Source organism: Delphinus delphis, chromosome 16 (genome assembly GCF_949987515.2).
Source record: "Delphinus delphis chromosome 16, mDelDel1.2, whole genome shotgun sequence".
Taxonomy (NCBI): domain Eukaryota; kingdom Metazoa; phylum Chordata; class Mammalia; order Artiodactyla; family Delphinidae; genus Delphinus; species Delphinus delphis.
This window is the reverse complement of record NC_082698.1, coordinates 31,003,796-31,021,571: the sequence shown is the minus strand read 5'-3', so window position 1 is coordinate 31,021,571 and position 17,776 is coordinate 31,003,796. Positions and strand designations below refer to the sequence as shown.

The 17,776-nt window shown below is 36.6% G+C and overlaps 1 protein-coding gene across 1 annotated transcript in view; it reads right to left on the bottom strand.

The window, feature by feature from the left end:
- Nucleotides 1-265: 265 nt before the first annotated feature.
- TM9SF3 (transmembrane 9 superfamily member 3) overlaps nt 266-17,776 on the bottom strand; it is a 74,335-nt gene continuing 56,824 nt past the window's right edge. Inside the window, exons 12-15 of the mRNA XM_060034387.1 lie at nt 15,241-15,387; nt 14,660-14,743; nt 14,456-14,532; nt 266-2,502 (exon numbers count right to left, since the gene is read on the bottom strand). Of these exons, the coding sequence (XP_059890370.1) occupies nt 2,435-2,502; nt 14,456-14,532; nt 14,660-14,743; nt 15,241-15,387 (376 nt within the window). The 3' untranslated portion in view covers nt 266-2,434. The remainder of the gene's footprint in view (nt 2,503-14,455; nt 14,533-14,659; nt 14,744-15,240; nt 15,388-17,776) is intronic.

Sequence of the window (17,776 nt, the reverse complement as noted above, 5' to 3'; positions counted from 1 at the left end):
TGTGGATTACATCTTCTTCAAGAGACACACACACACACCCAGCCCCTCTAGGAAGCCATAAACCAAAACCTATTTTTTAAAGGACTTTTCAAGGTGACTTATACTCATTTTAATGGAGCTCTTAATGTATGTGGAAATTAGAAAATTATTTTTCAGTGAAGATTCCAAAGGACTTTAAATACAGACCAATTTAGTAAAAGAATTGGTGTACCTGAAAGCAGCTAAACCACTCATTCTTTAAAACCCCTACACCTTACTTGCAAGATTCATGAGAAAGAAATTTCATTTTATTAAGACAAAAGCTTGCCACCCAATTTACAATCTATCAGACTCTATGTTCTTATAAGTACTTCACATGTAGTTTGAAATTTACATAATATAAACCATTAAGTACTGACTTTTAGTTCCTTTTAAGATCTTAAAGGAAGGTGTGAGAAGAAAGAGAAAATGGAGGAACCAGTAGATTACACTTAATATTTTGGTTTGAAGAAGAGGATTTACCTACAGCTTTTGATCAAATTTCTGTTTGTTCATGTCAGCCATACTTAAGTAGTAAGAAATCAAATTTTTCACCCTTTATAGTCCTTACATGCTACATTATAGGATGCAGTCTCTTAATTTATAGAAACATATTTTGTAATGAAAACACCTTACGTAACTCTGAATGGCATGAGTTTCACATTAAGGTTTAAATTATAGCTGTTTTGAGTCTTTCTAAAAATACCAATATACAGTATTGTTTTAGGTGGTCATTTGCATAGCAAACTATTAAACTAGAAACTCAATGGTTCTAGGAAAACTTCACATTATGGATCGTTCCAGAAAGATGTATTCAAAATTAAAATTACTTCTCTTAGAAAACTATAACCTTTATTTGCTCATCCCCTAGTAAGCTAACCACTTTTACCCATCCCCACTTTACATGGTACACCAACCTGAACAGATTTTGTGCCACAATTTCATTCAAAGGGCTTCTCATTCACTTTGTGACTGTACTGGATAATCTAGATGTACGCAAGTTTGGGGATTTTAAAGTAATTGTCCCCTGTATTAGAAAAGCATGGTTTATAGTATAGTAAAAAATTTGCATTCAGTAATTGCCTTTTGAAAAAGATATCTTCAAATTGCAAACACATGTATTTTCACAAAACAATTTGGTCAGGAAGTTTTATTTTAACGTTCTAAAGCAGTAACGCTTTAGATGTTACTTAAGTGCCCCAGACAGGATTAACAAAATTAAATGTTTCTAAATTACAAATTTAGCTCCTGTAGGAGTCTCAGGAAAAAAACAAATAATCCCCCCTCCCAAAAGAAGTATAAACACACACATTTTGAAGAAACCCCAATGTTTCATGCAGTGGTAGGCAAGATGTAAAAAGCCACCCAAATTCACACATTTCTACACCAATCATATCAGAAAAAAGTACTCCGTAGTCAACCTGTACATCCAAATGCATTTGGGAATCTACACCTACGTTACATTATTTAATGTTATATACATTTATTACCCACCCCCCTTGTTTTTAATAATTTCTTATGTAAAACCTTCATTCAAACCCCAAAAAGATGTAAGACTAACTTGGGGGGAGGGGGCAGATAATCACTTTAGACATTCAGTTAAAATGTAGTTTATCTAAATCACAAAATGTTTAATAAAAACAAATATCTCCTCCATTTAATACTTTGCTTTCTAACTGTACAGTAAATTGCATTGTAGAGAGTACACCTCTATCTTCAGACTGTATCTTCTTTGGATGGAATTAAGATGTAATTGGATAGTTTTAAGATAAATAAATGGGAAGTTGGTCCAACTAAGATGACAGCAGATATATTACACGCAGGATTTAATATTTTTAAATTCTCTCTGTAAAAAAAAAAAAAAGGATGCAGTTGAATTGGAAAAAAAAAAAAAGGCAGGTCAAAAAAGAACCCAGGTTCAATATATAAAAATGTCCCACAATAAGTTGACGATGGCAGTAAAAATAAGAGAAAAAATTAATCTTTCTGGAACATCATTTTTCAATAACATAGAAACACTAGTGCCAGGAAGATTTCTATTCATGTAATTTTAGCATCCAAGTTTCCCTCTATTTATTTTATTGGAACAAATGCTTTAAATAAACTATTTGTCCTCTTCACTGAAGAGAGCTGGTCTATTTCATCTTTAATGAGCTAGTTTTTGGGAAGATTAGCCATGTACTGTAGTAATGCCTACTGCATAAAATCCAAGCATTTGCTGTGAACAGTTGGAGAAAGCAGTCAGTTAAGAACCTAGGATCAATGGAAATAGATGTTACTTTAAGCCATCCACAAAAGAGAGACCCACAAAGTACCCAGTGTTAAAGCCCAAATCTCTTCTTGCGCTTTTTTTGCTGTGCAAGTTCCACCCCTGTGAAAGAGAAATTGATCCGAAGTTCCAGGTTTTCTTGGGTCTTTAGTCAATTTTCACATTAGTATAGATTTTTCGGACAAAGGCACTTGTTCCCATGTAACCAATTGCTCCTGTAAAGATAAAATAAGATGCTTTGAAACAAATACATATAGAGCAGTATCCATCATTTACAAACACTAAATGCTCTCTGCTCTGTAAAGGTATTATTTTTCCATGATAACATCTTTTGTTAGTATTCTCTCTGAACTTATTAAAATAGTATCATTTGTTCTGCAAATCACCTGTTACTGTAATACACCAAGTTTGACCTGATGTACTGTTTTTATAATTAAATATCAATTAATACATGAAATTATGAACTATATGAATTAAAATAATCTCTTATAAAGAATAATTTCAGAATGACAAAAATTTGTTAAATGAAAAAAACATGTTTTTTTAAAATTTAAGCATAGATTATTCTAGGTCATTAAAACAATATTAACATGTTCCCCAAACCATATGATACCTTATGGATAATTCAGTAAGAAGTGACTGGGGATTCTCTCAGGGAAGGACTGAGAACCACGACCAAGTGCCATTTGAAGCTCTAGAGAGGAGGCTTCTTTTTATTTTTTTTTTTTGCAGCACGCGGGACTCTCACTGTTGTGGCCTCTCCCGTTGCGAAGCACAGGCTCCGGAAATGCAGGCCCAGTGGCCATGGCTCACAGGCCCAGCCGCTCCGCAGCATGTGGGATCTTCCCGGATCGGGGCACGAACCCATGTTCGATCGGCAGGCGGACTCTCAACCACTGCACCACCAGGGAAGCCCTGAGGCTTCTTTTTTTATGTTTAAATTGTAGAGGCTATGTGATTGGTAGAGAGGCAGGCATTTGAGGGCATGCATAAGAGAGACAGGTAAGTAGATCACGAGTTTTTGAATAATTAGCTTCAAATGGGACCCAAAACACCAGAGAACACGGGTGTTTTTGTCTGTTTTGTTAATTAAGTTTCTGCCTCCTGGGCCTCAAAAAGTACTTGGCACATGATAAGATACTCAATAAATATTTGTTGAATGAATGAATGACTGTATAGTTCTTTAGAGCAAGTAATAAGGGATCTTTAAAACAAGACAGTTGGTCATTCATATCATAGAGAAGATTCTCCACTGGATTTAGGAATTTACCATCTAAGCCCATTATTCAAAGTCTAAAAGTATATCTTCCATGAGTTAACGATACATACATATATACCTAATTGTCCACCTTTGAACTGACTTTTATTTGCCCAACTGGTGTATGCAAGGAAAAAATAAGTCTCTTCTGCCTTTACGTATGTAAACTGTACCTCAAAGGAACCAAATGGCTGATAAAAGGAAGTTTCTCCTTAGAGAAGTATCCCAGCTAATAAATATAAAAGGAACAACAGAACGAGAATATTATAACCACTAACGACTTATTTGAGCTAGGCAATAATTATCAATGGCTGCTAACCTCACAGAGACAACCAGACATTACGGGCCTCCTTATGAAAGTTCACAAACCACCTGCTAAGTATTCTTGGACAAGTATTAATATTCTTGAGTATGATTAAGTCTGTAGCTGTAACTACCACTTTACAGAAAATATGGGGGGGAAGAAGTACATAGAGAAGCATTAAATAACACCTTAGGGATATAATCAGCAAAATCCAGAGTGTGAAAAACTCTACAGGAATTAAAACAAACCAACCCAAACCCAAGTTTCTTAAATAATTGCAAGGGAAAAGAGAGCAAACTGGATCTTGATGCAAACAAACTGTATTAAAAGAGAAATGAGGATGTGTGGGGCAAATTTGAACACTAAGTGAATATTTGAGCATATTAATAAATTATACTTATATATTGAATATATACTGAAATAATTTTATATATTATATAACTGCATTCATCCATATTATAGTTATATAATAATTATAGTATATAAACACTGCACATTTTATACACACACACACTGAAATATTTACAGCTGAAATAACATGAGGTCCAAGATTCATGTCAGAAAAAAAGCGGGGTAAGGTGGGACTATAAATAAGACAAGATTGGCTACCAGTTGATAATTACTGATGTGTTAGGTGTGTTAGGTACATGGCGACTCACTACATATATATCACTGTTCCTCTTTTTGTATATATTTGAAAATTCCCCATTATTAAATATTGAAAATATTTTTAAAAACCCACCCAAACAAAGCAAACCTATTTTTGCAATGAATAGACATTTATTTTTTAATACGAAATAATTATACTACACTTGAAAATAGTGATAATTCACTTTGAAATAATTATATACAAGTCCTTACAAGGTAAGAGAAAATACCATTCAATTTTATAAAAATAAATCTGAATTCTTATAAAAATATCTATAAAATTTTAAGTAGAATCAAAAATTTAACTGGCGTAATACAACACTAGTCCAATAACCAAATCCAGTTTTCCAGACTTACAAAACCTTGTTCCATTTTGAGCAGAGGTACGCTTAAAAGCAAAACAGTGTCAACCTAGAGTATCATTTTTCCTAATCTTATGAGTATCTCAAGAATAAGCTTATAAAAATATGGCTTTATAAAAGGAAGATATTGAATATGCACTCTAGAAAAGTAAATGTCTTGGGAATAATACACTTTAAAACTTAATTTCCTTAAAACTAAAATGCTATGCTCAAAATATAAAGTCTACAACAATATCTAATTATTTCCCACCTTATAATTATTTTTCCTACATTAAAAAAAATCTAATATTTTTCTTTCAATTACTGACTGAAAAAGCATTTTTAGCAACATAACCTGATGCGTATGTATAACTTTTGTATGACATTATAATCATTTTAATCATTTCCACTGTGAAATGTTTCCCCTCCCCGCGAAACACCAATTAACACTGAAGGCATACAAACCCTTTAAAGAATAAATGTTGGGACATTGCCAGAACAGCAGGGAACTGTAAATGTGCCAAGACTGTTAGGCAGTAAGATGAAATTTCAACAGGAAATGCATTCAAAAACTTTAGCTAACTTAATTCCATTTTCTTTGTAAATGTCAAGATATTTACCTCTCCAGGTCTTCCTTAAATCATATTATAGAAAGATTCAAGAAAAAAGTAACCTTCTGCATAATCCCATGACTCCATACCTCATTGATTGCTGGTGATAATCAAGAAAGATTTCAGAGGAGGAACCAAGATGGCGGAGTAGAAGGACGTGTTCTCACTCCCTCTTGTGAGAACACCAGAATCACAACTAGCTGCTGGACAATCATCGACAGGAAGACACTGGAACTCACCAAAAAAGATACCCCACATCCAAAGACAAAGGAGAAGCCACAATGAGACAGTACGAGGGGTGCAATCACAGTAAAATCAAATCCCATAACTGCTGTGTGGGTGACTCACAGACTGGAGGACACTTATACCACAGAAGTCCACCTGCTGGAGTGAAGGTTCTGAGCCCCACATCAGGCTTCCCAACCTGGGGGTCCGGCAATGGTAGGCAGAATTCCTAGAGAATCAGACTGCGAAGCCTAGTGGGATTTGACAGCAGGACTTCCAACAGGACTGGGGGAAACAGAGACTCCACTCTTGGAGGGCACACACAAAGTACTGTGTGCACTGGGACCCAGGGGTAGGAGCAGTGACCCCAGGGGAGACTGAACCAGACCTACTTGCTAGTGTTGGAGGGTCTCCTGCAGAGGCGGTGGGTGGCTGTGGCTCACCGTGGGGAAAAGGAAACTGGCAGCAGAAGTTCTGGGAAGCGCTCCTTGGCGTGAGCCCTCCCAGAGTCTGTCATTAGCCCCACCAAAGAGCGCAGGTAGGCTCCAGTGCTGGGCTGCCTCAGGCCGAACAACCAACAGGGAGGGAACCCAGCCCCGCCCATCAACAGTCAAGCGGATTAAAGTTTTACTGAGCTCTGCCCACCAGAGCAACAGTCAGCTCTACCCACCACCAGTCCCTCCCAACAGGAAACTTACACAAACCTCTTAGATACCCTCATCCACCAGAAGGCAGACAGCAGAAGCAAGAAGAACTACAATCCTGCAGCCTGTGGAACAAAAACCACATTTCACAGACAGACAAGATGAAAAGGCAGAGGTCTATGTACCAGATGAAGGAACAAGATAAAACCCCAGAAAAACAACTAAATGAAGTGGAGACAGGCAACCTTCCAGAAAAAGAATTCAGAATGATAGTGAAGATGATCCAGGACCTCGGAAAAAGAATGGAGGCAAAGATCGAGAAGATGCAAGAAATGTTAACAAAGACCTAGAAGAATTAAAGAACAAACAAACGGAGATGAACAATACAATAACTGAAATGAAAACTACACTAGAAGGAATCAACAGCAGAATAACTGAGGCAGAAGAATGGATAAGTGACCTGGAACACAGAATGGTGGGATTCACTGCTGTGGAACAGAATAAAGAAAAAAGGATGAAAAGAAATGAAGACAGCCTAAGAGACCTCTGGGACAACATTAAACACAACAAAATTCGCATTATAGGGGTCCCAGAAGGAGAAGAGAGAGAGGAAGGACCAGAGAAAATATTTGAAGAGACTATAGTTGAAAATTCCCTAACATGGCAAAGAAAATAGCCACCCAAGTCCAGGAAGCGCAGAGAGTCCCATACAGGATAAACCCAAGCAGAAACATGCCAAGACACACAGTAATCAAACTGACAAAAATTAAAGACAAAGAAAAATTACTGAAAGCAACAAGGGAAAAATGACAAATAACATAAAAGGGAACTCCCATAAGGTTAACAGCTGATTTCTCAGCAGAAACTCTACAAGCCAGAAGGGAGTGGCATGATATACTTAAAGTGATGAAAGGGAAGAACCTACAACCAAGATGACTCTACCAGGCAGGATCTCATTCAGATTTGCTGGAGAAATCAAAAGTTTTACAGACAAGCAAAAGCTAAGAGAATTCAGCACCACCAAACCAGCTCTACAACAAATGCTAAAGGAACTTCTCTAAGTGGGAAACACAGGACAAGAAAAGGAACTACAAAAAACAAACCCAAAACAATTAAGAAAATGGTCACAGGAACATACATATTGATAATTACCTTAAATGTGAATGGGTTAAATGCTCCAACCAAAAGACACAGGCTTGCTGAATGGATACAAAAACAAGACCCAGGGCTTCCCTGGTGGCGCAGTGATTGAGAGTCTCCCTGCTGATGCAGGGGACGCGGGTTCGTGCCCCGGTTCGGGAAGATCCCACATGCCACGGAGCGGCTGGGCCCGTGAGCCATGGCCGCTGAGCCTGCACGTCCGGAGCCTGCGCTCCACAGCAGAAGAGACCACAACAGTGAGAGGCCCGCGTACCACAAAAAAAACCAAAAAACAAGACCCATATATATGCTGTCTACAAGAGACCCACTTCAGACCTAGGGACACATACAGACTGAAAGTGAGGGGATGGAAAAAGATACTCCATGCAAAAGGAAATGAAAAAAGGCTGGAGTAGCAATATTCATATGAGATAAAATAGACTTTAAAATAAAGAGTGTTATAAAAGACAAGGAAGGACACTACATAATGATCAAGGGATCAATCCAAGAAGAAGATATAACAATTATAAATATATATGCACCCAACATAGGAGCACCTCAATACATACGGCAACTGCTAACAGCTCTAAAAGAGGAAATCAACATTAACACAATAATACTGGGGGACTTTAACACCTCACTTACACCAATGGACGGATCATCCAAAGTGAAAATAAATAAGGAAACAGAAGCTTTAAATGACACAACAGACCAGATAGATTTAACTGATATTTATAGGACATTCCATCCAAAAACAGCAGATTACACTTTCTTCTCAAGTGCGCACGGAACACTCTCCAGGACAGATCACATCTTGGGTCACAAATCAAGCCTCAGTAAATTTAAGAAAATTGAAATCATATCAAGCATCTTTTCTGACCACAACTCTATGAGATTAGAAATGAATTACAGGGAAAAAAACGTAAAAAACACAAACACATGGAGGCTAAACAATACGTTACTAAATAACCAAGAGATCACTGAAGAAATCAAAGAGGAAATCAAAAAATACCTAGAGACAAATGACAGTGAAAACACGATGATCCAAAACCTATGGGATGCAGCAAAAGCAGTTCTAAGAGGGAAGTTGATAGCTATACAAGCCTATCTCAAGAAACAAGAAAAATCTCAAATAAACAGTCTAACCTTACACCTAAAGGAACCAGAGAAAGAAGAACAAACAAAACCCAAAGTTAGTAGAAGGAAAGAAATCATAAAGATCAGAGCAGAAATAAATGAAATAAAAAAGGAAAACAATAGCAAAGATCAATAAAACTAAAGGCTGGTTCTTTGAGAAGATAAACAAAATTGATAAACCATTAGCCAGACTCATCAAGAAAAAGAGGGAGAGGACTCAAATCAGTAAAATTAGAAATAAAAAAGGAGAAGTTACGACACTGCAGGAATACAAAGCATTCTAAGAGACTACTACAACAAGCTCTATGCCAATAAAATGGACAACCTGGAAGAAATGGACAAATTCTTAGAGGGGTATAACCTTCCAAGACTGAACCAAGAAGAAATAGAAAATATGAACAGACCAATCACAAGTAATGAAATTGAAACTGTGATTAAAAATCTTCCAACAAACAAAAATCCAGGACCAGATGGCTTCACAGGTGAATTCTATCAAACATTTAGAGAAGAGCTAACACCCATCCTTCTCGAACTCTTCCAAAAAATTGCAGAGGAAGGAACACTCCCAAACTCATTCTAATGAGGCCACCATCACCCTGATACCAAAACCAGACAAAGATACTACAAAAAAAAAAAAATTACAGACCAATATCACTGATGAATATAGATGCAAAAATCCTCAACAAAATACTAGCAAACAGAATCCAACCACAAATTAAAAGGATCATACACCATGATCAAGTGGGATTTATCCCAGGGATGCAAGGATTCTTCAATATATGCAAATCAATCAATGTAATACACCATATTAACAAATTGAAGGAAAAAAACCATATGATCATCTCAATAGATGCAGAAAAAGCTTTTGACAAAATTCAACACCCATTTATGATAAAAACTCTCCAGAAAGTGGGCAGAGAGGCAACCTACCTCAACATAATAAAGGCCATATACGACAAACCCACAGCAAACATCATTCTCAATGGTGAAAAATTGAAAGCATTTCCTCTAAGATCAGGAAGAAGACAAGGAAGTCCACTCTCACCACTATTATTCAACACAGTTTTGGAAGTCCTAGCCATGGCAATCAGAGAAGAAAAAGAAATAAAAGGAATACAAATTGGAAAAGAAGAAGTAAAACTGTCACTGTCTGCAGATGACATGATAATATACATAGAGAATCCTAAAAATGCTACCAGAAAACTACTAGAGCTAATCAATGAATTTGGTAAAGTTGCAGGATACAAAATTAATGCACAGAAATCTCTTGCATTCCTATACACTAGTGATGAAAAATGTGAAATAGAAATTAAGGAAACACTCCCATTTACCACCGCAACAAAAAGAATAAAATACCTAGGAATAAACCTACCTAGGGAGACAAAAGACCTGTATGCAGAAAACTAGAAAACACTGATGAAAGAAATTAAAGATGATACAAACAGATGGAGAGATATACTTACCATGTTCTTGGATTGGAAGAATCAATACTGTGAAAATGACTATACTACCCAAAGCAATCTACAGATTCAATGCAATCCTTAACAAATTACCAATGGTATTTTTTACGGAACTAAAACAAAAATTCTTGAAATTTGTATGGAGACACAAAAGACCCTGAAGAGCCAAAGCAGTCTTGAGGGGAAAAAAACGGAGCTGGAGGAATCAGACTCCCTGCTTCAGACTATACTACAAAGCTACAGTAATCAAGACAATATGGTACTGGCACAAAAACAGAAACATAGATCAATGGAACAAGGGAGAAAGCCCAGAGATAAACCCACGCACCTATGGTCAACTAATCTATGACAAAGGAGGCAAGGATATACAATGGAGAAAAGATAGTCTCTTCAATAAGTGGTGCTGGGAAAACTGGACAGCTACATGTAAAAGAATGAAATTAGAACACTCCCTAACACCATACACAAAAATAAACTCAAAATGGATTCGAGACCTAAATGTAAGACCAGACATTATAAAACTCTTAGAGGAAAACATAGGAAGAACACTCTTTGACATAAATCAGAGCAAGATCTTTTTTGATTCACCTCCTAGAGTAATGGAAATAAAAACTAAAATAAACAAATGGGACCTAAAGAAATTTAAAAGCTTTTGTACAGCAAAGGAAACCATAAACAAGACGAAAAGAGAACCCTCAGAATGGGAGAAAATATTTGCAAACGAATCAACGGACAAAGGATTAATCTCCAAAATACATAAACGGCTCAATTAGCTCAATATTAAGGAAACAAACAACCCAATCCAAAAATGGGCAGAAGACCGAAATAGACATTTCTCCAAAGAAGGCATACAGATGGCCAAGAAGCACATGAAAAGCTGCTCAACATCACTAATTATTAGAGAAATGTAAATCAAAACTACAATGAGGTATCAACTCACACCAGTTAGAATAGGCATCATCAGAAAATCTACAAACAACAAATGCTGGAGAGGGTGTGGAGAAAAGGGAACCCTCTTGCAATGGTGGTGGGAATGTAAATTGATACAGCCACTATGGAGAACAGTATGGAGGTTCCTTAAAAAACTAAAAATAGAATTACCATATGATCCAGCAATCCCACTACTGGGCATACACCCAGAGAAAACCATAATTCAAAAAGTCACATGCACCTCAATGTTCATTGCAGCACTATTTACAATAGCCAGGTCATGGAAGCAACCTAAATGCCCATCGACAGACGCATAGATAAAGAGGTTGTGGTACATATATACAATGGAGTATTACTCAGCCATAAAAGGGAACCAAACTGAGTCATTTTTGGAGACGTGGATGGATCTAGAGACTGTCATACAGAGTGAAGTCAGAAAGAGAAAAACTTATATCGTATATTAATGCACATATGTGGAATCTAGAAAAATGGGACAGATGAACCAGTGTGTAGGGCAAAAGTTGAGACATAGATGTAGAGAACAAATGTATGGACACCAAGGGGGGAAAGGCACGGGGGGGGGTGGGGATGGTAGTGTGCTGAATTGGGCTATTGGGATTGACATGTATACACTGATGTGTATAAAATTGATGACTAATAAGAACCTGCTGTATAAAAAAAAATAAAATTAAATTAGAAAATTAAAAAAACCCGAAAGATCTCATTAAATAACGAGGAGTTCAGGGAACAATATTCTGAAGGAAGGATGGCCAATAATACTAAATGAAATTTTTGATTGCCAAGGTATACACAGGATGTTCGCATATAACACAAATCCAGACTTAGCTTTCAGTTCCTATTCAACTTTCTCTCAAATTTGATTAACTAATTATCACAAGGAAAGGTTATCACAGCGGCTATAAATAAAATGTGTAACTATAATATAGAGAACTGTCTTCCCTTATAGCTGGTGAAATTAGTTTTACTACTTTACAGTCAGTGTCATTTGTTTATGTGTGTACACAGTGGTCACATACATGGTATATACGAACAGATTCTTTTTTTCTTAACTTTTATTTTATATTGGAGTATAGTTGATTTACAATGTTGTGCTAGTTTCAGTAGTACAGCAAAGTGATTTAGTTATACATATACATATATCTATTCTTTTGCAGATTCTTTTCCCATAAAGGTTATCACAGAGTATTGAGTAGAGTTCCCTGTGCTATATACAGTAGGTCCTTGTTGATTATTTTATATCTAGTAGTGTGTATATGTTAATCCCAACCTCCTAATTTATCCCTCCCCTCCATCTCTTTCCCCTTTGGTAACCGTAAGTTTGTTTTCTAAATCTGTGAGTCTGTTTCTGTTTTGTAAATAAGTTCATTTGTATCATTTTTTAGATTCCACATGTAAGTGATATTATATGATACTTTTCTTTCTCTGTCTGACTTACTTCACCTTGTATGATAATCTCTAGGTCCATCCATGTTGCTGCAAAAGGCATTATTTCACTCTTTTTTATGGCTGAGTATAGATTCTTTTTTTTAATTATCATGTAATATTATATTAGTTTAAGGTGGACATCATAATGATTTGATATATGTATGTATGGCAAAATGATCACTCAATAAATTTAGTTAACATCCATTACCTTACATAGTTTCAAAGGTTTTTTTCTTGTGATAAGAACTTTTAAGACCACTCTCTTAACAGCTTACAAATGTAAAACACAATATTCTTAAATCTAATCACCTTACTGTACATTACATCCCCAGAAGTTATTCATCTTATAATTGGAAGTTTGGACCTTTTGACCACCTTCATCTCTGGCAACTACCATTCTGCAGAACAGATTCCTCTGATGAAAGAAGAAAGCAACCTTGGTACCCTAAAGAGGTCCACAAATGTCATACCAGGACCCAGGTTTTAACAAGATAATTCTGTTTTCCTTATTCTATTGCCCATCCTATAGCTAAAGGCAGAATTACAAAAAAAAAAAAAAAAAGTGTGTGTGGGGGATAGTTCTGAATTATACACTATCTGGAAACGTCTCCAGAGTGATTATTCATTAAGCCTTACATCATTCCTATGAGGTAACTAGGGAATTAGCTTCATTTATTGGGTAAAAACCTGAACCAGAAAAAAAGTGAGCTGCTTGTACATTTTCCCTTAAGATACCTCTGCCAGGACTCAGTGTCATGAAATTGCTCTGAGGTGAAAACACATGGTGTAGAAACCCAAAGAATCTACAGAAACAAAGACACAACCCCAGAAGAGAAGGACAGCCCAAGACGCTTGGCCCTCCTCAACCCCGTAACAGCAGCAGCCGGCACCCACTGAGCATCTGCCATCCACCTGATGCTTACCCACAGTCAATCACTGACTCCTCAGCACAACCCTGCAAGGTAGGTATTACTACTGTTTTGCAAATGAGAATGTTGAGGAAGAAAGGTTAAATAATTTGGCCACAGTAACAGGGCTATTAAGTAGGGGCAATACGATTCACAACCAGGACTAATTGGTCCCCCAAAGTCTAGCTCTTCCCAGAAATTCTCCACCATGTCTCCCATGTAACTGGCTATCTCTTAACACCTAATAACAGACCTGCATTACACTTGGTGCTTTACACACATGACACTATCACAAATAACTACTCTGAAAGCTATGCCCATTTTATAGATTAGAAAATGAGATTTAGAAAGGTTGATACGCCTTCCCATGGCCACAAAAAACAGGGAGTGGCAGCATGGAGATTTAATCCAGGTCTCTCAGGCTTTTCAGTCCATGTCTTTCCCATTTTTCATGCTTCTTCCAAAAGTTCTTTCTTTGTTTTCTAGTTATTTCACACATACTAGAGACTCTATCATTGGTGATAACTATCACGTCTTCCATCTAAGGGAAGATTGTGATAGACCTATGAAACAGTGGTATTATCCTCATTTTACAGAGGCTTGGAGAGCTTAGGGAACTGGATCAAGGTATAGAACCACAGATGGCACAGCCAGAACTTAAGCCCAGTCTACAGACACCCAAGCGTGTACTGGTAACCAGTCAACTGTGCTGCCTCCTGGACACTGCTACCTCCATGAACGGTGGAACAGAAACTTCCAAACAAAAATCATTCAGCCAAACCTTAACCTGTTTACATAATAATCTTTTCCAAAGAATCTAAACTAAACAAACAAAAACAACAATTCTAAACATGAATAAGAAACTAATTGCGGTATGGAAAATAAAAATAGTGCTATACAGAATTACTAAAAACAGGAAAGTAAAAAAGAAATCAATGAGGTAATAAATTAGATTTTGAGGAATAGTCAAAAGAACTGAAATCAGATGCTTGAGTTTATTTTGGTATTCCTGATCAAACAACAGAAAGTAGTTTCTTAATTTCCAATTACTGTATTTTTCTGATTCAGAAACACTCAAAGATTTACTCATGATGTTCCAGGAAGTTCAGAACTTACCACACATTATCCCTAAGGCTGTGCTAAATACCGCCATATATCCAAAGTAAAATGATGTCTGAAATAAGCCATACATCCTGAAATAAAACCAAAAAATTATATATAGTATATCCATTTTTACTTTAGACATAAGGCCTAAATTCTAGTATTTAAAATGACAAACTTAGCTTCTAAAATACAAAATGAAAAAATGTCTCCACTTACTTTGTTTTGAAAAAATAGTAGTAAAAGGAATACATGTAAACATAAATTGCAGTTGATGCAGCAGAGAGAAAACTTGTCCATTGCCTGAGGAAAAAAAGTAACCCTTTTGAATGGATGGCACTGAAAGATTTTAAAGCAAAGACTTTTATAAAAATATCCTTTAAGATTCTGTATATTTAAAAACAAATGCATGTACAAATGTACGATGGCATTTAAATATATCAACGAGGAGAAAGCCTAAGAATTGGAAGGAGAGATCCTAAATTTTGCCAAAATTTGATAAAAAATTTTATCAAATTTTACTATTATAAATGACCCTAAATAAACCATTTCCTTTTTCAGACCTGTCTCCTAGTGTTTAAACTAATGACCCTCATTAATACCAACAAAATTTTTTTTGACTGATATTATTTTTCCTCTAAAATCGTCAACATTTTTATAATTGAAAAAAAAAATCCCTATACTATCTTAAGGAGGAAAATTTCTATACAGATCTTTTACTCCACTTGATACACTTCAAATGGAATCTTATTTTAAAATATTATGGTCCCCAGAGGTTCTTCCCAGAAATATGTACTCACCACCTATAATCCTCTGCATTTAGTAGAAAGTATGTGCACACGATGGTCACACAGACGGTCACAATGCACAGGATGACCAGCACCAGCATCATGAAGCCATAGACATAATAGATCTTATACGCCCAAAAAGATGTGAAGATGAAATACCTAAATACAACACAACGAAGACACAGTTTTCTAGTCTTTATTCATGTAGCTCACACTGCTCTTGCTAAATCTCACTTGCATCTTAGTTCTCACTTTTTTCTCACTTAAATCTCAATATTTTTCTTTCAAGTAACTTCCAACAGTTTCCCTTACCCCCTTTTCATTAAGTCATTTAAAATTCTCTCAAAAATATTTTCTTAGATAATCTTTCAAGAACAGACTCATTAGTAGGGTAGGGTATCCATCTCTAAGCAAACTAAATAAATTAGAAACTTAAGGAGTATACTGTGGAAATGAAAATAGCTAAAAATTGTTATTTTTTAAATAAAGTCAATTTCCTTGTTCTTTCATTTTTTTCTAGATACGACACTTTATAAACAATGTATTTTATATTTTATAAAACACCCTATTAAATTAAAAAAAGGTTTGATATAGTAATAATGTATAAAATTAGGAAAATAAAAATAATTAGGAAAAGAAAGCCTATGGAAGCTTCATGCCATTTTCACAGTACCACAAAAGAAAGGGCATTAAGATTTTATACCAAAAAGAGACCCTTTACTCTAATTCCATTACACAAACCATAGTTAAACAAAAAGCGTTTTTTTTTTTTTTTTTTTTTGCGGGACGCGGGCCTCTCACTGCTGTGGCCTCTCCCGCTGCGGAGCACAGGCTCTGGACGCGCAGGCCCAGCGGCCACAGCTCACGGGCCCAGCTGCTCCGCAGCATGTGGGATCTTCCCGGACCGGGGCACGAGCCCGTGTCCCCTGCATTGGCAGGTGGACTCTCAACCACTGCGCCACCAGGGAATCCCCAAAAAGGGTTTTTTAGCCTCTTTTCTTTTTCTTGTTCCCTTCTACTTGTTAGTTACCTTATTCATCACCAATTCTTTCAACAGATATTTACAGAGGCCCTATACATATCAGAGAAGCAGTGAGAACAGAATTGAAGACAAAGTCTTTACTCTGAAGGAGATTAGTTCAGTGGGAACTAGTAAAGGGGCAATCATGACACACAAGTGCTTCTCCAATGCACCTAACAGGGGCAACTTACTGGTTTGGCTGGGTGGGGCTCTGGGGGTAGGGAAGGGTGGTGAGAAGAATCAGATAAGGCATGGTGGGTGGGGAGCTAGAAGAATATTCCATGCATTGGAACAGCAAAGGCAAAGGCTCACAAAGGAATTCACTGTATTTAGAAAGACTCAAAGTAATTCAGTATGGCTAGAACTTCAAATGAACTGTGAGAGATAAGAGATGAGGCTGGAGAAGAGAACAGGGCCAGATTCTATATTATGAAGGTCTTTATTGACTATGTGATGGGGTTTGGACCTTACCTCAATGAAAATGAGAAGTCTTTAGCAAATAAGTGACATGATCAGACTGATACCTTAAAAAGACCACTGTGGCTACCAAGAGGAGAACAGGTGTGAGGGTGGTCAAAGCGGAGAAGTTAAAGATACAGCAGAGTGGCTACCAAACAGAACAGAGTACCCGAGAAAACAGGAAGAGATGTGATCCACAAGGTAGTATGGACAGGGTAGGAAGGAAAAAATAGTGGCAAGTCAAATCAGGGTGAGGACACAAGTCAGAAAGTACAAAAGAATTTCTCGAACTGGTTTTTATTAAACCATGAGCTAGAGTGACATGCTCTCCAATCCCTCTAAGGTGCCGACTAATACCCACAGCTGGCAGGTGACTCCCAGGAGTGGCCCAAATCTATGTCAGTTGTCCTTATTCGTGTAATTAGACAATTTAAATGTCACATAAAGAAATAAACATGATAGCTAAAAGAATTATGATTTCTATGAAAATTATGTTGAATACTTTGGAAAAATTCAATAAGGTGAGCCACTAAAAACAAGTGATAAAACTGGGTGTGGGGGAGACAACTATAAAAGACTGGGGGACAAATGTACAAATCTAGAAGGATTCTGCACTTAGGATACTTCAGACAGGTCTTTACATTCCTGCTCCACTTTAAAAAGTTTGGAAAATACAGAAGATGCATTATGAATTTCAAAGGTAAAAATGATGGAAACGTCAACTAGGTAAAAAGGCAAGACCTTGGCTCTCTATATTTTTTTAAAATCAGTGAAAGATGTACCTTTAGTTGTTTTAAGTGAAAATAAAATGTTATGTATGTATCTTTTTTTAATAATTCCCTTACATGAGCCAACTTTTTCAATTAACCAACTGTCAGATTCAATCACACCTCTTAAGGAGGCATCCACTGTACAGGAGAGAATCAGCACTGGGGCGTCTGGAAACGTGTAAGGAAATTTTGAGTAGTCACAATGACTGGCATTTCATGGGCAGGATCCAGAGGTGTATGACTGCAGTTCTTGAAAAAGTCCCATACAAAGAACTGTCTCTTCTAAGATGCCAGAGCA